This window comes from Nymphaea colorata, chromosome 13, assembly GCF_008831285.2.
Source record: "Nymphaea colorata isolate Beijing-Zhang1983 chromosome 13, ASM883128v2, whole genome shotgun sequence".
Taxonomy (NCBI): Eukaryota; Viridiplantae; Streptophyta; class Magnoliopsida; order Nymphaeales; family Nymphaeaceae; genus Nymphaea; species Nymphaea colorata.
In genome coordinates this window covers 6603856-6629985 of record NC_045150.1, presented here as the reverse complement: position 1 = coordinate 6629985, position 26130 = coordinate 6603856, and the positions used below count along the sequence as shown (strand labels likewise).

Genomic DNA, 26130 nt, shown 5'->3' with positions numbered 1-26130 from the left:
TAGTTCCGGAGGCCTGCTTTTTGTTGGTGCCACGAGGATTCACATTTTGTTATCCTTCAAGATGTCTCCACTCCTGCGCATGAAAACTGAAAACAAGTAGCTAGCTGCCACCGGGAAAGTGTACCTGTAGGCAAGCTGCAAACTAGTCGAGCTTTTTTCTGGAGGTTCCTCTGTGGCTCAAGGTGGGCTTCCCTTGCTTAGGGTTTACCATGTCTTCTAGAGCTTACGACCCAAGAGTTAAAGAATCAAAATTTCTATGTATAAAAACTTGAAAACAACTTTAATTCGGCGGTCTAAGAAAAATATGCTTTAAAGCATTTACCTAAAAGAAAGAAATTTAAAGATGGCTGTGCTTTTCTTACATGAGCACTGAACAGTGAGCTTGTTTTGGAATTCAAGAGTTACAACAGGTGGGTTTTGCCTCTGCCCAACTGAAGTTTTTACTTTTTCCCCAAAAAAGAGATCACTTATAGTCAGAAGAAGGATACAAAATTAATGTGATGGCAAGAAATATCTATACAAAAGCCATGCTAGAGGGCAATTATTCCACAGACTCCCTAACTGACTCAAGTAAGCATTTGTATTAGACAAGCTGCGAATTACCAATGGTTTCTTTTATTGAAAAAAAAGGTAAGGAAAACTTAGGGAGCTAGGTAAATGTGAATCAGTCAGGAATGCAGTACTTGTTTATATTTCTCCCTTATACCACCTTAGGGTACTCTCCAATGCAATCTATCCAAGGGTTATTTTCATTCTTCCTTGCATTTCTCAGTGCTACCCAGACCACACTATTGCACTTGAAGCCTGAGCCAAATGAAATTTGCCACACTCTGTCTCCCTTCTTTATCCTTCCCTTAGCCTCTAAATAAGCTAACTCATACCACACACTACTGCTTGATGTGTTGCCAAACTTATGCAATGTCATCTTGGATGCCTCCATGTACTCCTCAGTGAGCTCCAAGTTCTTCTGTATCTTATCCAGCACTACCTTGCTACATGCTAGGACACAGACATGCTCAAAAGCTTGCTTGAAGTCTGGAATGTATGGCTTAGACTTCCCCTTCCTTAAGACCAGTGCAGAGAAGAAGTGTATCTGCTCAGAGATGGGGAGAACAAGCGGCCCAAGTGTCGTGATGTGGTCCTTGAGAACTTGTCCACCTACCTCCAGTATGTCTCTAGCAACAAGAAGGCCTTTCTTCTTCTCGTCGTCCTCCTTTTGCATGACACAATGGAAGGCTTGGTCATTAGCTGCCTTATGGTTGCGGACGAGTTGCTTGAGCTCATACTTGGCTCGCCAACGGTCGAGCCGGCGGTTTGTTAGGAGGACAGCAGTGGCACCCATGCGAAGGAAGCAGTTGGGTAGGAGCATTGCAATATCTTTACCAGCATACCTGATGTCAAACAGAGGAATCGATCCAACTAGTTAGGAACTTCAAGTTCCAAAAAAGACATTGAATGTTAACGTTGTCACTTGAAATGGTGAACATTCAAATTTGTTATTTCTGATCTTCCTTGTAATGTTGGTGACTTCAGTTTGGGGTTGGGCATGCATATCCCATGCAAGCATGGGTAAATTCAACTAGTTGAAATAGAGAATCCCCTCCTCCAACATCACAACATGTATCTAGTAGTCCTCTAAAATCATTAAGGATCTCAAACCCGAGGACTTAAGCTCAGATGCACTCTCATCCAACCCCAAATCTAAGGTTTTTGGGTCTGTACTGAGAATCTCAAATCTCATTTTTCTATAGATCTTAAATCCAGGGTTTGCTTACTTCGTGCACTGCAAATAAATTTAAGTTGAGTTTGATTTCTCACGGATCTCAGGTCCGAAAAGGTCTGAAATCCACAGTTTTATCAAACTGTGGATTTCAGCATCCACCCACACGTGGATCTCAAATCCATGCTATAGTATAGAAGGCGTGGATTTGAGATTTGATGAAGGAGGGGGGTGGGGTTTGGACCTCAAAATCACTGTAATCAAACGAGATTCTGAGATCACTGTGGATCTCAGACACACTGTAATCAAACGCAACCTTAAGGCCCTGTTTGATGCAAGAAGGAAGAATTTTTCAATGTACAGAAGGAAAAGTTTTTCGTGGAAAAAAGTCGGACCTTCTAGGTCGGACTTTTTTGAGGGGGAAGTTTTTCTGATTTGAATGAAAAAAGCAGGGTAAAATTCCTTATGTTTGATGCTGCAAGGAAAAACGGTACAAAGTTGAAAAAAAATCCACATTGCACAGTGTTTTTCTTGTGTATCAAACAGAGCCTAAAGAATTTCAGATCAGCCTCGGATCTGAGACACATCTCAGTTGTTGAACTCATGGAGGAGGGAGGGAAATGTATACCAAGTGGCAGTGATGATCTCAGTGCTAACTACAAGAGCGTAGGTGCCGGGGCGTGAATCGAGGAGGGCGCGAGCAAGGTCGATGGCAATGGCACCAGCAGCACACCCCATGCCGCCCAGGTTGTAGGTCTGAATGTCTGATCTCATCTTATAGTGGTTGACCAGCATGGCTGAGAGGGAAGGTACAACATTGAAGATGCCACAATTCACAACTAGGATGGTGATGTCCCTTGGGTGGATTTTGGTGCTGAAGAGAACGCTGTCGACGGCTCCAAACATGAGAACAGCCGCTTCTTCCCGACCCTGAGCGATAGTCACGGACCTCGAAGGCGAAGAAATAACATGCCTTGGAAGGTAGGACTCATCGCCGATGCCAGATTTCTTGAGGGTGCGCTGGAGGAATTCAAGGTTGGTGTCATCAAAGTTGCCTGACTTCTTAGCGAGCTCAATAAATTCTTGCCTGGACACCTGAAGATGTGTTCATTGTGTTAAACCTGGAAATATGTTCGTTATGTTAATTGGGAATATAATTGACTAGTGAAGTTCTTAGGATATGTGTGTGTGTGTGTGTGTGTTAGAATTGGTTATCAAGAGTATTAATCTTCTATAGATAATGCACCATCACTTTTTCTCAATAGTTGAACAATTATTCTCTAAGTGAAGGACATGCTAAAACCCTAAAGACTTCTACAAAGATACATGGTGCCAATGGATCTCCTTGCCCTAGTCATCGATCAGTTGAATTAAAAAAGCTGTGTACGCCACCATTGATCATGGTGTGTATATATATATATATATAGAGAGAGAGAGAGAGAGAGAGAGTCATTATAGCCACTTGATCCAATGCATTGATGGCTGTGATTGGACAGAGCTCAAGATGGTAGAGGCTGAATTCTCTGAAATTGTCTACCATCTCTAGTTCTATCCAATCACTGCACCCAATGCATTGTAGTGGAGTGGGTATAACTAAACATACAACATGATAATGTATGACATAATATGTTGTGAGAGGCCGAAGGATTTCTTTGTTCAAAACCTATATGGGTGTGACTAAATATGTTCGGGCTGGATTTGTCTTGGATCATAAATGATCTTTCCTATTCCTACTTCAGATATGTATACAATATTAACATGAGACACACATATATATATATATATATATATATATATAAAGAGAGAGAGAGAACCTTGTACTCATCCGGTAGACTGCAACAAGCATAGTCGACTAGATAAATTGACCTAGGGCACAGCTCAAGATACACAAAAGTAAGTAGGCCCACCAACAGTAGCGCAAGGAAAAGGACCTCCTTGTCGAGCACACCCTGTGCACCATCCTTGGTCAGCTTCACAACCTCTGCGCTCAACAAGACGACGGCGAGAACGACGACACTCCAAAGATACATCAATCCATGCTTTATGATATAGTGGTAACCAAGTTTAACATACTTCAGGTCAATCGACTGCAAGAAATCAGGCAGCCGCCGGCGCACCCTGACGGAAAAGCTCAGGGAGCCGGCATCCGGGCCGGTGGCCTGGACACCTTGCTCTGTGATTTCAGGAGAGAGTAGGGCTTCTTCTCTCGCCATCTGTCAAGTACTGATATCTAACTTCTATTGCTAGAGAGAAGCATCAAGTAGCTTGGAAGTAAGACCATTGGAAGTGCAACATGATCAAGAAATCGGACATCAATGAAGGGTGGTGCATCTAGCCGATGCAGTACATTTTATAATTCTACAAAGCTTGTTATATATAATGTTACATCGAGAAAGTATTACTAACTGAACATGAGGTGTCTCAAGTGTGAACCGTCTGGTACGCTTGTTTTAAGTGGTGTAGAAGGTGCAATATGCGTGTTTACAAACTCAATTGTTTTGAAATAATTTATTCTAACGCCCCCGGCCGTCTAGGCATGTGTGATGAAGATACTTGGTATTTTTATGTGGCACTAGGCATGTGTGATGAGATACTTGGTTATTTTTATGTGGCACCTGCCTTGATGGCGTGGATGATGTGACACGATTGAACACATTTTTTAAAGAAAAAAATTGAGATATAAACAATGACATCCTATACATAAATATCCAATCAAATTCCGATTTGAATCAAATTTAGTTTTACATAATTATCTTATATCAATGCCCTTACGTTTTGAAAATTGGCCAGATTTAGTTTAAAATTCAGATTCAAATTCAGATGTGAATATAAAAATAGGATGCAGATCAGATTCAAAGTGAAATTCAGATTCATCCATATTCGAATTTGAATATGTAAATACCTGAAAAAACAAATATGATTGAGAGTATATTTCTATTCGAATCCAATCCATTGACATTTCTAATGCCATCCCAACATACTAATCATTTTTAAAAAATGATATTAAAACCATTTTTTTACAACCAATTTTAAAAAAAAAATATTAAAACCATTTTTTCACAAAACCGATCTTTTAAAAACAACTTCGTCCAAACACGTGTTCACCATTCATCCTTCAAGCTTCATATTGACATGTCAATGTTTCGTGTATATTGTGTACATAAGCTTCTACTGGATCCGTCTCGACAGTAATTTCAGGCCTGTAACTAGAGATTAGGCATCAAAGATAAACTAATAAATTAGAAAATAAAACTTAAAATAAGAATACGTATTAGAATTTGGGTGCGAGCATAAAAGTGTAAAAATCAAAGAAATTTGCTCATAATTTTACTACACATAGTACGTCGGCCTTGTTTCAAAGTCTTTCAAGTTATTGTCTAATGAAATAAATAAAATATGCACGACTTTTTCAACATTTCGGCACCATCATTTTGCAGGTTGGGGCATTATTAAATCATACGGAAGCAGCCAGAGTAGGTAAATAGATCCTAATCAAGCCAGTGATCATGAGATCTGATAGTAAGTTGCATAGTTGTAGTTCACAAATACTCCTGGAAGTTGTATGTTCACCAGGAAGTAAAGCTTTTAAAGTTGTTCCATATTGAATCTATATATCTTAATCTTTGGGTCATATTTATCTCGAACAGTTAAATACTGTTCCATTTTTGTTTGAAACAGGTCTCAAGGAAATATAAGACTTGGGAGATAAAAGCTTTACTTCAAAGAAAAATAGATGATAAGATAAAGATGGGCCTTCAAAGGAAAAGAAAAAGAAAAAACATGGAACTTTGGAAATATTAAAAGCTAGACAAAAGGATACCCGCAAGTTTATATAACCATTTTTAAGAAGCTTTCGTGGTCACAGCCCATATGACATCTTTATGACAATAATTGTGGTGGCCTTTATTACAAAGTGGCGTCTATATCATATACATGGATGTGAAAAGTCTCTTTCAATACAGACATGAAGGAAAAAGTTTGTATGGAACGTCATTTTAAGCTGATAGTATTGTCATGTTATACTACGATTGCCTTATCTATTAAGAAAACTTCAGTTGATAGTATTGTCTTATTGTTGCATGTTGATGATATAATCATTACAAATAAAGAAGTAACAAAACAAACTAAAAGATTTCTTAATGACAATTGAAGTGTCTGGCTTGCTTCAAAATTTAGTTTGTGTATTGTCTAAGATGGTATGTTCAATCGCAAGCTAAATTTGTTGTTGAAAGGTTTTGTAGCAACCTAACCCACTCTTACCATGGGCTATGGCCTCCGGTCCAATGAATTCCAACTTGTTTCATAGCAGTTTCAGTTCCAGTCCTGAAAAGGATAGACGCCTGGACAACTAATTATTTAACAACTACCCCTACTAAACTTTTCAAAGTAGGTATTACATGTTTGGAATTGGATATAAGAAAGTGGCGGATATACAATAAGTTCTTAGAATGAATATGAGAAGTGATTACGGAAAGCCACTAGAAAAACTTGCTTTTTATAAAGGAACAGTATCTTACTTCTCTGTTATTCATCCTTATATTAGATCACCCAATCAATATTAACATACTCTAACCTCCAACCACATGAAAAGTGCGTTAAGAATTGTTCAATATATTAAAAGGACTGCTAAAGAAATATTTTTCTCATCATCATTATCCTCTTCTTCTTCTTTACATTTAATTTCTTATACTGTTTTTGATTGGGAAGCAACTTTAGTAACAGTCATTCTACCATTGATTTTGCATATTCTATAAGCAAATCTCTTTTATCACAAAGATACAAAAAACAGGAAAAAAAATCACTTTCATCTGCAAAGTATGAATGCAAAAATAAAATCTACAATTATGTATGAAAATTGCTTGGAGGAAGTCTGCCTAGAGACACGAGAGTTCATATGATCATCCAAAAAAGTTGTACGTGTTATATATTGCTAGCTAGTAATTATAATCTGCTTGCGTGATTGAACATAGCATAAAAAATGGATTATCACTTTGTTCGAAAGGAATATTTTAGATATGAATTTTGATCTAGAATATGTCATATTTGAATTTCAGTTAAAGGATGACTTCACAAACGGCAAACCTATTGCATTTCTGCACACACACATATATATATATATATATATATATATATATATATATATATATATGTGTGTGTGTATAATGCTCAGCTGAGCTAGCTTTTAACTTGTAGAGGTAAATCACGATTAGTTGCCTCCTTCCCTCTGCGTTTCAACTCTTTTTTATAGGTGTGGGACTTTTGACAGACTAATTTACTGTTACTGAAATGTACTTTAATATGTGAAAAAAGGTGTTTGTGATATTAAGATATGCTGAAGGCTCATTATTACGTGTTTGTGAGTGGTGTTGACTCAGTGTAGGTGCCATATTTGAGCTTCAGTCTGGTCAAGTTGACAATGCGCCGTCAGTCTGATTCCCATGGGGATTATTCATCTGTGCTAGAATTGGTGGCATGCATGATACTCGAGTTGAAGAATGTACTGTACATTCTGATCTCAAAATAGTCTTTCTTCCTATAGCATTCTCGTCATCTGGTCTAGTTTCAATATTTTGAAATGGTTTATAGAGGTTGCCTAATTAAATCAACTCCCTTGGGACTTGAGGCTGAACTCACAAATTCTTTTTTCATTTTCCCATGTACCCCATGTTAACGTTGCTCAAGCGGCTTGGAAATTATATGGGTGAATTGGTGCTATGATTTCTGGACACTCTATGCGGGAGGAGCTATGCCTTCTTCATGTGCACTCGACCCTTCTTTAATATATATATATATATATATATATATATTCTAACAAATATCGTCAACGTGTAAAATCATCAAGATGAATTAGAAATCATGACTGAACATCATTCTGACAGATCAAATCGTTGGGAACAATGTTTTACATCCCGACGCTTACGACTTTCGGGAATAATATTATACCCTGTTGACGCTCTTTAACGTCGCAAACCATGTGCCAATGAGACTTTTGCCGACGGTCACGAGCAGTTGTAGATGTTTTACCAACGGTTAAGGGGCACGGTTGCCGACGGGTAAGGCCGTCGGCACTGATATATGTGCTGAGATTGCGTGGGAATCTGGTTAACTTTTCTACGAACAATGGAGCCTTTGACCTCCTGGTGCTAATTGGGAGCTTGATCGGCACCATCACGTGTGGGCTAGCTCCTTCACCAATGTCGGTGAAAGTTTTGAATAGTGTTATAAAAATCGCCATACGAACTGAATCAGCATGGCAAGGCTGCCAATTCAGTGAATTATCTTGTGAATCAACAAAATATATTATTTTTTTGAAACAAATAAATGAGAAAAGCATAAAAATAACAAAAATAAAAAATTTAAAAATATGTTAAAGCATTGGTGAAAGCTTAACATGTGGCGATCTAGAGTCGGTCATGCAACCCAATCAATTTGCCTCGTGTTTGATTCAAATCAACCACTAGCAGCATTGACTTTGGATGTTGAGATTTAAAACATAACTAAGACAAAATTATTGTTTAATAACCACTTGTCATACTTTGGGGTCCTTAAAAGTATTCTCACTCTCTCGCTATATATATATATATATATATATATATTATATATATATATATATAGAGAGAGAGAGAGAGAGAGAAAGAGAGAGAGAGAGGAAAATAGAATGATGACTCTAGCTTTAAGAGTGACCCAGCCATCTAACTCCAACATGATGGACAGAGATTTGAGAATTGTTTGTAAGCTTCACTCGCACCTGGTCAAGTCAGTTTCTTCTGTTGATCCTTCATAGCAATGGTAATAAGAGGAGCATAACTCAGAATTCTAACCAACAAAAAAAGGGAAAGAAAAAAAAATAATCAAGCTCACAGTGAGCATCGATCAGCTCATTAACCAAGAATTCTCACCTTACATGGTTTATCCAGTCACATGTACAGCATATTTATATCCTGTAGGTTTTTTTTTTTTTTTTTTGGTAATTTGGATTATTGCATCCAATCCCTATGCTTCGGTTGGTAAAAAATGCACTGCTTAGTCTACATGATCTGGCAAAGGAGTTTTTAAACAAATTTGGTAGCAAGATTGGGCTACTTGTCATTTTCACATCCTTGCATCTATATGCATTCTCTGGCAAGTCTTAACCTGGAGCTCTGATGCATGGTAATGCACTTTATTCTAAGTCACCCGTTCTACGTAATAGTTGTACTTTGCACAATCAGTCTCATGCAAAAAATAGGGTAGACAAGAGATCCCATTTTCAAACTACTGAACCTCCAACCCCAAGAACAAGAAAATTCTTTATGTAGGATTGATCAAAAGCATAATATATATCACTGATATGGATACTCTGACTGATCTGCATCTGATGTTTTACGTGAAGCATCTAGTTCGTCTGCAGGAGTTCTCTTCATGCTAGAGCGCTGGACCAACCGAACGAGATTTTGGACAACCTCCGACATGGGTGGACGAAATTCTGGCTCCGACTGTACCAAGAAAGTAGAGAGATGTACCTCAATTGAAAACAAAGCAAATTAACCAAAAAAGTGCATGTGGACTTGAAAAAATTGAATCTTCATCTATGACTCTAACAAGCCATTTCATTGGACCGAAGCCCAACCGAACAGTACATCACTGAGCTAGGAACAATCTCTACCTGAACACAGAGGGCAATGACATCAGCAAATCGTGACAGAGACTTTGCAGGGTAAAGACCCCGCAGTGCAGGATCCACCATCTTTGTCAGCGCATCAATGTCATGAAGCTGAGGCGTTGCCCATCTCACCAATGACTGCTCAGATCTCGATTTTGAACTGCAAAAGGATATTCTTTAGAGAAATCTCACAAAGAAAATCAAGACAATTTGGATAGGCATTCCCAGATTTGCAAGATAAGAAAAACATGAGTGATTATGATGAACAGGAAAAAGAAATGATAGTTGTTAACGTCATTTCAAAGTTCAAACACTCAGGTTGCAAGTCATTAACCTGTCAAAAGACTTCCGGCCTGTTAAAAGTTCCAACATCACCACTCCAAAACTGTACACGTCACTCTTCAATGTGTATCCTGCTGCCGTAGTGCACTCAGGTGCCATATATCCAACTCCCAGATTGTGACTCAAATCCTAAGCAAAGAAATCATAGAGTTAGAACATAAACTTGCTTGATACCATAACAATTCGTAAATTTTTCTGACCTCATAAAATGCAGAAAGGCCACAATCAGAGATATGGGGATTCAACTCGTTGTCCAATAAAATATTAGCAGACTTGATGTTTTTGTGGATGACGGATGGGGAACACACTTCATGCAAGTACCTATAACAAAATTATCAACTAAAGGAGTTCTAAGATAACCGAAATCCAATTTGTAATATGATTATCACTCATCAGACAATCAAGCTGTGAGCATATGAGCATATGTACTACTAGTACAGTATTTCCTGCATCAGTCTAACCATGTCAACGTACAAAAACTTTTATTACATTACATCAAATATGCATTTCAAAATTGGTATCAGTTGGAATCATGGAATCATGGTGGTAAACTTACTCTAGTGCTCGAGCTGTGCCGAGAGCAATCTTAATTCGAGTATTCCAAGTCAACGGTTTGCCATAGTCATCTGATAGATGCAAAAATTGATGAAGTGATCCATTTCTCAGGTACTCATAAACAAGTAGGTTTTGATCACGCTCTGAACAGTAACCAAGAAACTCTGTAATGTTCTGATGATGCAGCCGAGAAATTTCCGAGACGGCCTCCATGAAAACTTCAGAATTGTCCCCACGGAGAACTGGAAGGTCCAACACTTTTACAGCAAAAACCTGGAAAATTATATTTATATTTAATAGGCAAGAACATCAAACATAAGGGCTCACTCACATACATAAAAAGATCCATAATCTTCTATATAAAATACAAACTCTCAGCCTCTCCTTTGGACTGAAATTTACAAATAGGTAACAATGACCTTGCCTCGCTCAAATCACAGTATTACAAGGGATATGTCCTTAGTTGCAACTTCGCAATTTTTTTGCTTAAAAGAACTTCAGAAACATAGTTACATATAACCAAGTTATCGATATGAATCTACAAACACGTATGAACCTCCGGAAACTCATGGGAAGGGCAAATCTACTGAATCTTTGCAAATACAAAAAGCTTTTCCAACTGCATAGCTAATTGAACTAAATATGGGATGCAGTGATTATAAATCCTCACTCTAATCCCCACAGAAGGCATGAATCAGACAAAAAATAAAACACAAATTGAATGAAAGAAAAGTAGGGGAATAAGAAATTAACAAAAGGCAATTAGCATTTCCTTAATCAACTTCAAACTAATCCCCAAATGAACCACTCATCCCCTTAAATAGGTTTTCTAACTGCATTAGATCTTGGATCCAATATTGAGATAAAAAGTCCAAGTTCAACTTAAAAAATGTAAACAAATAAGGATCCAAACAACTAAATCAAATAATATGGATCCAAACTAAGTCCAACCCAAATGAATAAACCTATTAGACAAAGGTAGTGGAGTTTCAAAACATTTGAGGACCAAAAACCCAGGAAGTACGCTAAAGAAACCAATTTTGATGTCATACTACTTCCATTTCTTATTATCCTCAAACAGTAGCTGACCTACGTTTAGGCAATTTGTGAGTATTATGCCTACACCAGGAAGTTATAGGAGGTTCCATTTTTCTCTTAATGGGAGTTCTAGGTATGCGTTTATATGGTTCCAATGAACCAACATAGTACCAAAATCCTAAATCCTTGAATAGTAGCTGAACCCCATGTAAGCAATTCATGAATATTAAGCCCACACCAGGCAGTTATAGTACCAAAAATAAGCACTAGAAAAGACAATCCTAAGGCAATTAACTCTTTAAGATTGCATACCTTCCCATCAACATATTTTGCCTTGAAGACTCGGCCAAGTGTCCCCTCACCTACAAGGTGATCTCTACCAAAATTTCCTGAAGCCATCTGAAGTTCTGCCAATGAGTACTTTGTTGCATTTACAGGACCTGGAGCTCTAGTTATTCTAGAATTTATTTTGTTTAAAAAATCACTCTCGTTAAAGGACTTGTATCGATCTGAAGGTGGCGGCTTGAGCCCCAAGGAAGGAGACACATGCAAAGTCTTCACATGGATGGAAGAGGAAGATTCCATTGTCTTAAACTCTGGGTGAAATTCAGATAAAGAATCAATGGAGGAGATGTAACAAATCACTTCATTATCAATATCCACATTAAATACAAACTTAATAACTCTTAACTGAAGCATCCATAACGAAATTTAAAGACAGCAAAACTATATATTGATAGTTTCTGAAAGACAGGCCACAATTCCTAGAACTGTCATTAGCACACAGAAGGTAACCAGAAGTTCATGAACAAATTCATTAACAGAAAAAAAAGCACCATAAGTTTGAAACTTTTTCTGAAGCCAATGAATTTCATATTCTCGAAGCAATAGTTGGGCAGACAAGAATCTATATGATCTAATCATAGTCACAAATAACGTCTCAAAGTTTTAAACGGCGAGGTTTTTCTTGGGTATAATACGGCGGGCTTGAAAAATATGGGAAAAAGGGGGGAAAATGGTATTTTTAAAATAAAAAAAAAAACTAAAAATGGGGGAAAAATAAAATAAGTAAAAAGATGATTTACACAAACATCAAAGATAAGTAGATTTGCAACAAATGAAAAATATAAAATGAAAAAAAACTGTTTGGCATTAAAAAAACTGAAAAAAATGAAAAAAGGGAAAAAATGCATTAAAAATGCGTTTTTTTCGTTTTTAACGTTTTTTTTCAAAAAAATGACTTTTTTAAAGTTTTAAACGGCATTTCATTTTCTCGCATTTTTTTCAAAAATAACTCGTTTTTTGTGACTATAGTTTTTTAATTCATCTAATCTAGTTGTCCCTCCCTAAGATGATGATTACTTCTAAATCAGCTCAACCCTATTTAATAGAAAGCAAAGAAAATAAAGGGTATCAGAAGCACAAAATTGCGTTCAGAAAATGGACGCCTTCAAACATCACTTGTGTAACACCTAGCCCGTGACCTTGAAGACTGATGCTTGGTGTTACATTAAGCCTGTTAACAACCCAAGGGTTTATTACAACGGGGAGGGATACTAATGGCCAGTGACCGGTTGTGGGTTCTACGTTTCTAACCTTATTATGGCCTCTTGCAGGGCTCGCTCTGCTTTCCAAGGTAAAAGGTTCTTGGGGTTGAAAGGGATTTCACCTCAGAGTTCTATACTATTTGGGAGGTGACCGCAGGTGTGGCAGATTACACCAGTGCAGCCTGTTCTCCACCCCCAGAGCGGTTTCTCCGCTGCTCAAAAGAAAAAGGCGATTAGTTAACTGCTCAATTTACTAGAAATCAAGCTGCTGATTTTAACAGTCAAAGTGTTCAAAGGACAGGCCTGTCCAGGCTATCCAAATATGTTTTTCTATCTGCTTTAGCCTTTGTGTTGACCTCAGTACTTCAGACAAGCATTGGAGACCTTAAATTAGTGTCTAATCTGGCTGGACACTGATATGTCCAGATTCATAACCAGTATTGCTCTACACAATTCCATGGAAAGGAAAAGAAAAGGTTACCATTAATCTCCTGAGAAGCCAAAGGAGTAAATTGTCTGGTGTTCATTGTTCCTTCATCCAAACGGTGCCGATGCGATGAACCACGTGAAAATAATGCTGCCAAAATTCCAATAGTTAATGCTACTCCTATTACCACTGTGATGGTAACTACCATGACTAGCATGTTCTTTTTTTCTGTTCCACTCTTGCGATAGCCACGGGAAGAAGCACTGGTATTGTGGCGTCTTATTGGCTTGCTTGGAGGAGCACTTTGCGAAGCATGTGGTGGAGGAGGAGCTGGGGTTGATGACCATGAATTTCCACTTATCCTAACAGAAAAGTAAAATATGCACTGATAAATGGTCGAAGACTCTATTAACTGATTACTCTTCGTGACATTGACTAAGAGTATCGTACTTGACATCTTTAATCTTCTTTAACTCATCTGGGACCCATCCACTGAAATGGTTATTTTCAAGGTTCCTAGCAGCAAATACAAAGTATTAGATTAACTAGATGACTTCAGCTTGTAACATAAAAGCAAACAACAATTTGTGCATATCTTTCTCTTTGTCAAACAAACACACATATGCACCTGTATAAACTATAAACATACATATACACATGCACCTGCAAATACATATATACAAAAGTTGCTGTTTGAATCTGCATCCTATGCCACATAGTTACTATTGGCAATTGTTCATCCCAAAATATGACTCGCAAGCATGACCCCCCATTGTTTCGAACTTTTATAATAAATCTAATCCTAAAATGGATGCAAAATAAAAATAAATTACCAACCTTACTAATCGACTATGTCAAACAGACATGCTTGGAAGGGCACCATAACCATGTCAACACGGTTGAACACATGCAGATGCAATACATAGCAAAATGTTGTGTTGTATTTGTTAGGTCTATTTTGGTATGTGTTTTGTTTAGTAATTTATATTTTAAAAATAGAAACAATGAATAATACATGTACTTATTTGTTTTATATATATATACACACACACACAGAGGGAGAGAGAGAGAGAGAGAGAGAGAGAGAGAGCCTGACTTCTAAAAAAAATGCAACCCTGGCCAGATACTGCATCATGTTGCTTTTCTACCAAATGTTAAAGAGGGTACATATTCTATGAAGAAAGAGGTAGACAATGTGGTCAGGATCACTGCTTATTAAAGCTGAACAAGGGGTACACTGTGAAATCCAAGAATACCACTTTTTGAGTTTCTGGAAATTATATTAACTTCCAATCTATTTTCTATGATGTTTAACCACTTAAACAGGGCAAACCCAAAGTGTGACATGCCACTAAACAAAATTGGAAATAGATAGTTGACTTTGGAAATATTAGTAAAGTTAATTTACAAAGCTTAATTACTTTGCAAACCTACTGCATGGTCTATCCATCTCCTACGTAATTTCCTATTTAATAGCTTCATTTTCTCTCACTCTTTCTCTCTGGAGATGATGAAGGAGCCAAACCACTCTCCACCAAAAAGTCTAGGGCTGCTGCACCAGCAAGTATATGAATGGGGCAATGCCAACATAAATAGAACCAACAACTGGCCACCTAACAGTATTGCTGGTCAGACCAACTGTGCCCAACCACTTGAAGCTCTCTCTCTCTCACAGAGCGAAGCTACACCAGGTTTCATCAGCACGCTTATGCACAATGCTATGCGGGGGGAAAATATCAACAGAAATAGAACCAACAGCTAGCCACCTACAGTAGCATTGGTCTGACCAGCTAAACTGAACCTTTTTGCTCTCTCTATCCATATCTCACACATGTACACATGCAAAAAAGTTAATAAGAGACAATTATAATTAACTTCCATTTATTTTAGGTTCTTTTTCTCGATACACATTCTTCTAAAATTTTTATCTAATGTACTATGCAAAAATTAATTATTAAACGACAGAAATTTTAAGGAGAACTGGCATTATGATGGTGATATGATTGATTTTATTTTTGGAGGATGATCACATAATAAAGGCTCTAAATTTAAGTATTTTAGCAATTGTATATTACAATACAAGAAAAATTACATAAATTGGCAGATAAAATAATGGATTTAAATATATTTGCACCTTTTATTCCTATCACATATATTTATAAGATTTCTGTCCTCCACCAGATATTGTTGTCAAGTCCAACTTTTGAAGATGATTTTCTTGTTCTGCAGTATGTATATGCACATATATACAGATAGACGTAAGCTGCTTTTGAGTTTGTCCCCTTAATGAGATATTGTTCCTAATTCCAATCCTGGAATATGATTTTCTCTTCTATTAATAAGCATTTATCCTCTATAAGAAGTGATTTGAACATGAACTCTGTTTCATACGGCAGAATATGATTTTCTATTTTATTAATAAGCATTTACTCTCTAGCAAAATGCATGAAGCGATTTGAACATGAATTCTTCTTTACAGAAGGTTATGTTGTTATCAAGAAATTAAAGCAAATAGCGAAACCAATCCCTTTAAATATATCAGGGTCAATAAGTATGTTACTGATAAAAAGCACTCCAGCAAAATTCACTTTTCAAGATCACTTTCTTTTTATTAATAATCATTTACCATTTAGCAAAATCACTCACATTAAACAGCATATGCATGAAATGAACCAGGAGAAATAGGAGACAAAAATGAGATGCATGATTATATATACACATAGGAATAATTAAAATTGGATGAGGGTACTTTGTGCGTCACTGAAGTTCCTTTGTAAGTTTCAGGAAGACATCTTCTTTTCTATTTTGTCTATGACTCTCAACAATTTCTGAGAACTTCAGTAGTCCTGTTTATTCAACAAAAAGGTGCAATTGTGCCTAATAATAGAAGGCTAGAATATGCACCATAGATTAACAACATTATCAAGCTGGATTCCAGTTGTTCTTTATTAAGCATCCTAAAGTGTCAATGGTTCATGCAATCCATATAAAATAGGTTTTGCTGCAAATTGAAAAACAGTGCTCCCATATCATACTTACAGATGATCAAGTGGAAGACTTGTAAGGACATCAACTGGACCTGTAATTTGATTGCTTTGCAGATATCTGTAAATCAACATATATATGCACCATTAGCTCAAAGGAACTACATAATAGCTACTTTCCTGTATTTGTAAGTGCCATACAATGTGTCAAGCATTGAAAGGGATCCAAAACTGTGAGGCAAACCACCAGATAAGCCATTGAACGAGAGATCCCTGTATGAAATTCCAAAAGCAAATAAATTAAGAGATTCATGCACACGTTCAATGAATAAATGCTACTGACAAACTTTACAGAGAAGTAAAATGATGAGACTGGTGGACAATAATTTCTAATGCTTAGAGCTCCAGGTAGAAAATAAACTTTTTATTCATCAAGCATTTACAATTCAGCATTCGTGTCTCATATTTGTGTGCCCATGTGCATGGACTGCGTAAACAGTAAATACCAAACCCCACTCTCCAGCACTTAAGGCAAAGACATGCCATGAGACAATAGCTCAAAAACGACACTTATTCATGTTGACAAATAGAACAGCCAGTGCTGTTCTAGGGGTGAAAATAGTTCAGATTTGGGATGTATCTGGTTGGATCTGAATCCAAATTGACACAAATAAAATCAAAATAGAAAAAGTTCAAACTGAAACATAAACATACGGAGTAATCTATGTCAGAAGGCAATCTTTTTTAGCTCTCATTGAGTAACCCCATTTACGAAACTATAGTGGAAACTTAGGTGCATCTTGTATCTTCAGTTGGAAATATGTAATGCAGGAGGCAGTACTGCATTCCCTGTAACAATTTCCAAAAAATGTATCTGGGGTTGGATTCAATATGGGTCTCAATTTTAATCCAAATCAAATCTGGTTTAGCAAATCCAACTTTGTTCTAGTTACATCACATGCTAACAAAATCCAAAAAAAAAAAACAGCTTCAATCTGAACCAAATATATCCAGTCCATTTGCAGGCCTAAATCAGAAGCCACGTTGCTTTATTGATCTTATGTGTAGGTTACAATGTATAAAATAGATCAATGTGCAAACTTCTATGACATAGAAGCAAAAACTATACCAAAAAGGCAAGAAACCCAGGAATCATGAAAAAAATTCTCAAAGACACTATAAACACAGCACAAAATTAGTGTACTAAGGTACTAGAGCAAGACTGAAAAAGCTTCACAAGAACCATAGTAAGGACAGTGGCAAGACCCTTTATATACACATACAAAGAGAGGTGTTGGGCTTTCAATGACAAGTGTTCTATCCATTGGAGGGCCCAATGGCTATAACAGCTGAGCACTCGCTGAAACAAAAAGAACAATAAAAAACAGAAAATGTGGAGAAATACAAGAGGAAAAGTGAAAAGAATGCAAATAAATCCTATGTGCTATATACATACATACATACATACATACATACATATATATATATGTGTGTGTATAGACTTGTATATACCTGGCTAATTATAGATCCATCATCTAGAGCTGACCTTCATAAATAACTAATCTTTTACAACTTACTTAAATCCAAGGTGCCAAACAGTTCATATACCAATTACAAACCCAAGGAGATTCCTGACCCATATATCTGTAGCTTCCAGGAATTACTCAAAACTTAAAAACAGGTTTCCTTTTAAAGAGTTTTGCTTAGGAAGTTTGAAAAGATGGGCTCCATTTGTGTTTTCTCATTTATACATCATCTTAATTTTTTATTTTACATGTTCATATTCAAGTTTACTAGTGTATCATTTTATTAAAGTTAGAGGTTACAGTGTACTTAGCTAATGGATCATTATGTTACTGAACTATATTCTATCACAAATAGCTCTTTAACCAATTCACCCATTCACATCTAACACCTTGACCATTTTATACCTGAGCTGATCTGCATATGGGTACATAATTATCCAAGCTATATTTGATTTTGAGCTTGAACCCAATGAAAACCCAACCAACAAAATGAGATGAGACCAATCATTTAGCCCCAACCATAAGATGGGTCCAGTCGAAACCAACTCATTCACCCATACCAATTTGTGATCACCTGTAGCAGGACTCGCTTCAGACTGGCCTTCGAATCTCATCTCCAGATTCAGCTTGAACACAATCCTGATAAGACCCATCATGAACGCAAACCCGAATTGACCCTCTTGGGATCCATAACTTATTAGGTTACTCAATTTTAAGCATCTTCCCTGGATGCATTAGATCTTGTGGTGAATTTTAATGCAGCTGCAATACTTGAAAGGTATAGTAGAAAGACATAAATGCTTTCACAGTATAGATTTTCGCTTTTACCCCATTCGAACAATTTTGTGAAATCACAATGTGTTTTGCCTTGCTCTCAACCTCAAGTAACCTTGGCATGATCAAACACCAACCTTTCGAAGAAATTAGTTATGATTGGATTAAGTAAGTCAACCCCTGCCAGTAGCAAATTATAATATCTTACTGTAAGATATGAAAAAGAAAAGATCACGTGAATTTTACAGTGTCTTGAGTTTCTGAAGTTGACCAAACATATCACTTAGCTGACCATTGAGGTGATTATGAGCAAGATCTCTGCAAGTATTTTAAAAAAAATTATCAGCATATAAAAACAAGTGCACCACAGGAAACTCAACATGAACTTGTGCTTCCAACATTTGATGCTTACAGGTACTTAAGATCAACCATTTGAGAGATAGAATAAGGTACAGCGCCAGAGAAGGAATTGCGAGACAAATTACTGCAACTCAAATCCAAATACCAGTAAGAGAAGCTGATTTAATCTTTAATGGAGATGCTGCCATACCACTAGAAATAGTTTCAGATGCTTCAGAAACAAAGCTGCTGCATCAGAAGCTCATAACTAAACAATGTTCTCCATGTAAAATTAAGCAATTCAGTACTCAAAACTTTAGGTAGATAGTCACAGAAAACGCGTGTTTTCGAAAAAAAACGTGAAAAAAAACGCAATAAATTAACTGGCCGTTTAAAACTTTAAAAAAATGTGCTTTTTTAAAAAAACGTTAAAAACGAAAAAACACGTTTTTTTCAAATTTTTCAGTTTTTTTCATTTTTTCAGTTTTTTTAATGTCCAACAGTTTTTTTTTCATTTTCTATTTTTTATTTGTTGCAAATCTACTTATCTTTTGATGTTTGTGTTATTAGTTTCTCACTTATTTTATTTTCCCTTATTTTTAGTTTTTTTTTTTAAAAAAAAAAATTTACCATATTTTTCCCCTTTTTTCAAGCTCTCTGTATTAAGCCTGAGAAAAACCTCGCAGTTTAAAACTCTGAAACGTTATTTGAGATTATGTCTAAAACTGAAAGACGAACAAGTTGGTCAAGCCCCTAAGAACTTGGGACTATTTAATCTAAGTCAATCCAAGTTGTTCTCCAAAAATAATATCTATAATATAGCAACAAAATAATCAAAGTGCCAATATAAATAGGAGACATAGTATATCTTTATGACCTAAAGACGGTATCATATATAGGTTTGCTACTGATGCTCGTTAACATAAACATGCACAAGTTAAATAGAAAGACATTATAAATTACCTACACAATCAAACATGCTAAACAACACTGTCACATATATCGTGTACAGGTATTATACGCTGAGGGATTTCTTGAGTATAATACGGAAGTTGTATATCTCGGAAATATTTAGGAAAAAACTCGGCAAATTTTTAAAAAATTTAAAACATTTAATAAATCTTAAAAATTATAAAAAATGAAAAATATGCAAAAAATGCAAAAAAAAACTCATATAATACGCCTTTTTCGCATTTTTTATTTTCTGGCATTTTTTTAAAAAAGACGCGTCTAATTGCCATTTACAGTTGACTTATTTTTCATGTATTTAACACGTTTTTTCGATTAATACACGTTTTCTGTGACAATGCTAAACAGTAAAAAAAGAAGAAAAAAACTATCTAAGCAAAACCAGAACAAAGCACATTAAATGGAAAAAAACCAGTGTGCAAACGAAACGTGTTAAATATGTCAAACAACACTGAATTTGCTATGAAACAGTTACACATACTGCTGCACAAACAGGAAAGGTCACTATGTTAAACAAAAAAGGGGATGGGTATTTGGGTATGACACCTGACTTTACCAAATTTTTTTTTATGTGGCTTGCCTGGTTGGATGCCACATAACTCAACAAAACTGGGGAGGGAAAACCAGGTTTTTAGTCAATTTGCTTTGCTAAAACCGGGCTTTAGAGGGAAAACTCTTCATCCAAAAACTACCCAAAACAGAGACAGTTTGGCGGGGGGTACTCTTTCTAAAATATTTTCTGAAAGAAGGCAAAAACAACTAATTCATGACTAGTGGACCACGTCAATTCCATAAACCTGTTTATTTTTAAGTCCATTGAGTAGTTGACTGAATGCTGACTTGGTTGATCGAACTGTCAACTGCCTGACTAGTCTGGGTTGGCAGCAAATAAAAAATGAAAAATAGTCTCCATGCAACCTAAGTGAGCTAAGCCTGAGATTTAATGCAAGTGATCAAGTCCCTTTGAACACAGTAATCTCCAGAAGACACATGTATATCAACTTTGTCAAATTCATGTAATTAGGAAGGAACACTCAAAGAGGAAAGTGGACAGAATTTCTGATGGCTTACTCCTGTCATGTGGCATTTTTCCTTTCAAAAACTTTTAGCAGCGAGACACATTGGTAATTTCATATTCTTTCATAATAACCTAATGACGGAAACTTACATGTGTTGTGAATTTGGCGGAAGCTGGTATGGTATATCTCCTTGAAGTTTGTTGTTGCTCAAATCACTGTACTATGACAAACCAAACATTTGACTGAGATTTTCTACAGGAAAAATATATCAAATGCAAAGAAAAAGATGCTTCTTTATAAGCTTCAGGCCTCACAAGTAAATTACGGAAATCAAGCTGGATAGTTGGTTTCCCATTGAACCAGTCAACTCAAGACCTGATAATTGTCTGCCAAGAAAAATTCTGTTAGTATAAATGAAACCTCAGCAAGAATGACACAATAGTTCAGGGAAGTATGATAACATTTGGGTAACAGATGAACCAGAACATTTGATTCCTTTCCATGAATGATCACAAGGGTCACCACCAGATGCACTCCAACCAGTCAATTGAGGAGCTGAGTTCAAGCTAGTGTACATTGCTTTGAGGGCAAAAACTGCAGGAAAGTAAGATAGTAAATGCATTCACAAAGGCCAAAAAAGGAATGTTTGTAAAAAATACTTCTCATTTCTAACAGAATTGCAAAGTATTAAACATAACAGTGTGCTTCATCTATGGCATACATGCAGCTGGTGAAAACAAATTGAAGATGCAGTTTCAGTAGATCGATAAAATGAAGAAACAAGTAAGACTGCCATTTTTCACGTTCTAAGAAATTAGCAAACGCAGATGACACTTGGTTCAAATAATGACAAAGAATATTGTGGCTTTAATTCACTTTACCTTTTCTAAAATAATGACTAATAGGCTTGACTCTCAACCATCAAGAATAAAAATGACATTATTACAAAGAAAAGGAGCACCTTGATCCCACAGTCGTGATCAATAAGGTTTTAGATTCCTTTTACTACTTATCAGACGGTGGCTAGAAAAATAATTTATGAAAACACACCTAACCCATCAATTACTAACGAAAGCCACTAATATGTTTTAGATGTTAGACTGGACCACTTAGTTGGTGTACTGGAACAAGCTTTGGCCTTCATACAGGCAGTTAAGGTTTGATTCTCATGCACATTGCCTCTTGCAAAAGCCAAAGCTGGATGTAGCCCCTGCTGTCAGGGAGGACTTCTAGCATTTTTTACTGCTATTCCCAGAGGGTCTGAAATAGAATTTTCCGTACACCATTTTAGAAAGTCACTCTGTTCACCTTAAAGCATTGTTTGTAAAGTTTCACAATTAGATTTAAAGCTAAAACATGACATCACAAATAACTATGGTTAAGCTCTCCTATTAAACTATTCTGAAATCTTCAAGTTATAATTGATGTTTTAACTTGGTAACTTGACAAATTTAAAATGTCATACAATTTTAATTTAGTATGCTCACTAAGTGGATTTTTGAAATTAAAATTAAGTCTAGTAAATTTTTTATTTGTTGTTTCTGTCTTAGTCCAACATGAGATGAAATATGTCACCTTCAGGTAGCTCAAGGAGAAAAAACTGTTCTTGGTCATCATTTGCCCTTCACATCCTGAGGCATCAATGAGGGACTTTCCTCATTACCAATCAAGGGATGACAATAGACAGGACAAACAAAAACAGAACATCAAAAACATGCATGGAAAATCCAACACATCCAAAAGAATAGGTGGTATGATAAGATTTGCATGACAAACGCATTTCTTTTCCCACTAGATCTTCAAAAGAGTTGTCTTCAGATGAAAATGACCACAAAAACCAACAAACTGGACAGTTCCTAATGCATGCCAAAGTTGGACAATAATAGACCTTTCTTTTTTTTTTTTTCTCATTGACATTCTTTTCTCCATTGGTATTTAACGGACATTTAAAAAGTAACTCTCAACAAAAACTAAGGTGCTTAAGCAAAAAAGGGATCTTATCTAAACCTAGATTAGCATTATCACCTATGTTGTCAGCAGCTTGCTTAGGCTTGCACCTAGGCTCTTAGGCTTGGATGATCTTGCCTAGGCTCAATAGCCTAGGCCTATTCTCATTGTCAACCTAAATTTTTGTTCTTCTTTTTTCTTATTCTTTTTTTCTTCTTTTGAGTTTTTTTCATTTAGCAGTTTCAAGCTTTCTTTTAAGATTTTAATTTTAGAAACTAGAATTAGAGATTTAACAGCTGGCTTTTCGGACTCATGCTCTATAACATTGAAAAGTAATATTATTTACTTATTTTTTTTGTTGCATAACTTTTAATTCATCTTCATTAAACCTATTTTTTCAAGCTCTTACTCATGTTTTCTATCATATTATAAAATGTTTGAAATTGTTTTCAATGTTTATAAGTTGATAGTTATAGGATTTTCATTAAAAATACTTTAATTTCGTCGTTGTTCTTTACAATAGCATGGCATCTTATGGCATTCCCTTTTTGAGGTGGCCCGCTTAATGTACTTAATCCTGCCTAGGGTCTAGGCTTATATAACCGACTAATGTGCCTATTGCTTTTGATAACATTGTCTCTGCGTGTGGCAACAATATATATATATATATATATATATATATATATATATATATATATATACTTAATGTGATTGTGCGTGTTATTTCTATTATTTTAACAACTTATGTAATTGTATGCAACATCTAGCATCAGCCAATACAATAGTAATGTGCCTAGACCAACTCCACTCTTCAATACACTATGAACACTAATCCATATTTTTTGTAAATTTCAAAATTCAAGAGAGAAAACAATCTGAAAGTCAGCAAGTTTTTATTTAGTTGATGGTTATTTGAGAAATAGACAGTAGTTATTCAACCGAAGTCAACTTAAAGGTTGAAAAATATCCATGAATATTGCTAACATCGTTTATGACCCAATAGCCAAAAGGACATGACAAGCTAGAGGAAGAGGCATAGTCACAGGACCGGGAAAGGTGTTACTGTTTACTAGGCCATAGTCACTCGCACGTTCTCTTTGGGAGCATGATTCCGTGTTTTAATGCATTATACACCGGTTAGTTCAACCACTTATCAAAACATAAATTGACATTATGAAAAGACAAAAGAAAAACATTCAATTGATAACTTTAGAAAGGGCCCATTAAAAGTTTAAAACATAATAAAATTTGTAAAACATTCATTCATATTAGTTACTCCCATTTTTCCTTATGAAATTATTGGAAAACGTGATCTTAAAAACTTGAAAAAGAAAAAACAGATCAATCCATACTCTCATCAGATTATATTTCAAGACTAAATTGATCAAACGCTAGAAATCTACAAGGGCATTCTTCCTATAATATCTAAGGATTAAAAGAAGAAGAAAAGGATCAAAGAGCACAAAGAAATACAATCTAATTACCATCTTTGGCGTCTGTTGTTCCAATGACAGGGTCAAGAAGGAGAAAGATCGTTCCCATCACGTAGACCCAATACTTACAGTCGCCAACCATCACCGACCAAACCAAACCGCCAACTTCATCGGCCATTTTAGACCTCCTTCAAGAAAATGAAGGTACCCAGAAACCAAAAGGATGTGGAGAGAGGAGTTCTTCCATGAATTTGGCGAAAAAATGAGAAAGAGGGGAAGGCAGACAACAAAACAAGCACTTCCCATTGCATCTCGTTCTTGATCCTCTAAATTTAGCATTACGATAGTTAAATTTGGCCGTCTCTAAGCCAAGGCTCGTCGAGAGAGAGAGAGAGAGGAGAGAGGGGGTGTCAAAAAAACATTCTGCGAGACCACTGACCAGGGCGGAAAAGGAGGGGCGTTTCGTATTCAAAGGTGGGAATGAGACCTTTTAGCCTTTTTCTTCTTCATTGCATAAAAATGTGAGTTAACTGAACAATGTGAACGAACAAAATAAATAGTATATGAAGTCATCGTGTTCTCTCGCATAAAACGTAAATGAAGGGAAAAAAAATAGCATATGATGTAACTTTTGTCTTCAAACATATAGTCTTTCCTGGCCATTTCTGTATTAAACTAGATTTTTCGAGATTGAAATTAGCTTGTTCTCATCATATCTTGTCCACTAACTTATGAAGCTTTTTGATCTTCACTTACATGAATGGAAGCATCGGGTCCCCTTTTAAGATTGCATTTAACTCATTAATTTAGTATTCATTTATTCTACATTGTCTCCAACATTTCTTTCTGTGTTACAGACAAGATCCATGGACGAAAAGCTATGGACATTTTGTCCATGGATGGTGATCCATGGACGAAGCAGCCATGACACCGCCACAACAAGCCAGTCTACATAAAATCAACGTTTTCATATTCATCAAATATACACCATAAAACGTGTACATTCCATATGAAATGCTGACGAAAATCCAACCATATGAATTTCCATATGTGAACCATCGCATATCAAATGCTTACGAAGCACAAACTAAAAAAAAAAAAACTGCATATAATAGAAACGACAAATCACGCAAAAGTCTGATAGTCATAGTAACATGCAACCCTATATCATTTTTCCCATGTATCCTATTAAAAATTTCAGTAAAAATCACCCACTACCTTTTAATGCCTATAGCAACTTGAGTTATATACGTGTCCTTATTTAAAAAAAAAAACGCTTTTTATTTGTGTTTTTTCGTTTGGCATTTTCTTTAAAAAGAGTTTTTTAAAGAAAATGACAAAACGAAAAAACACAAATAAAAAGAATTTTTTCATTTTTTTAATGTCAAACTAATTGGTTTCATTTTCTAATTTTTATTTGTTGCACATCTACTTACTTTTTTATGTTTGTATTATTAGCTTCTCACTTCTTTTATTCTTTCCCTAATTTTTATTTTTTTGTTTCTTAAAAAGTTGGCATGCTTTTCCTTTTTTTCAAGCTCACCGTACTATACTGAAAAAGTTGTTTGAAATTGTTAGGTGTAAGGGTAAGAGAGTGACAGCCAACATATGCAAGACCTCTCACATTCATCATCATGAATGGTTTTGAAAATTTCTCCATATATGTCTTTGAGCATAATGCTTCATACTTCTACTCTGGCCTTTGACTTTGATGATGGGTCTTACATTCAGGAGCGAAGCTAGGAATTTTTCATAAAGGAGACCAAACATCCACCACCCCTGATTCTGCCCCTGCTTGCGTGGACCGGACATCCACAACGTTAGATGTTCCAGGTATCCTCACTCCTCAGGCGTCACTACAAGGAACA

At 36.1% G+C, this 26130-nt stretch overlaps 2 protein-coding genes across 2 annotated transcripts; both read right to left on the bottom strand.

The window, feature by feature from the left end:
* Positions 1 to 467: 467 nt before the first annotated feature.
* LOC116267054 (3-ketoacyl-CoA synthase 10-like) lies at positions 468 to 4045 on the bottom strand. The gene is made up of 3 exons (XM_031648603.2): positions 3535 to 4045; positions 2349 to 2815; positions 468 to 1391 (listed from the first exon to the last, which is right to left on the bottom strand). The coding sequence occupies exons 1-3, from the start codon at positions 3931 to 3933 to the stop codon at positions 701 to 703; spliced, it is 1557 nt and encodes a 518-aa protein (XP_031504463.1). The 5' UTR covers positions 3934 to 4045; the 3' UTR covers positions 468 to 700.
* A 4518-nt stretch (positions 4046 to 8563) lies between these two features.
* Positions 8564 to 24719, bottom strand: LOC116267134 (protein STRUBBELIG-RECEPTOR FAMILY 5-like). The gene is made up of 16 exons (XM_031648719.2): positions 24314 to 24719; positions 21344 to 21476; positions 21197 to 21268; positions 21032 to 21097; positions 18968 to 19039; positions 18802 to 18873; positions 16457 to 16528; positions 16311 to 16376; positions 13722 to 13787; positions 13326 to 13633; positions 11610 to 11893; positions 10261 to 10532; positions 9905 to 10025; positions 9697 to 9833; positions 9366 to 9522; positions 8564 to 9195 (listed from the first exon to the last, which is right to left on the bottom strand). Exons 1-16 carry the CDS (start codon positions 24438 to 24440, stop codon positions 9043 to 9045), a joined length of 2178 nt encoding a protein of 725 aa, XP_031504579.1. The 5' UTR covers positions 24441 to 24719; the 3' UTR covers positions 8564 to 9042.
* Between the last annotated feature and the right edge of the window lie 1411 nt (positions 24720 to 26130).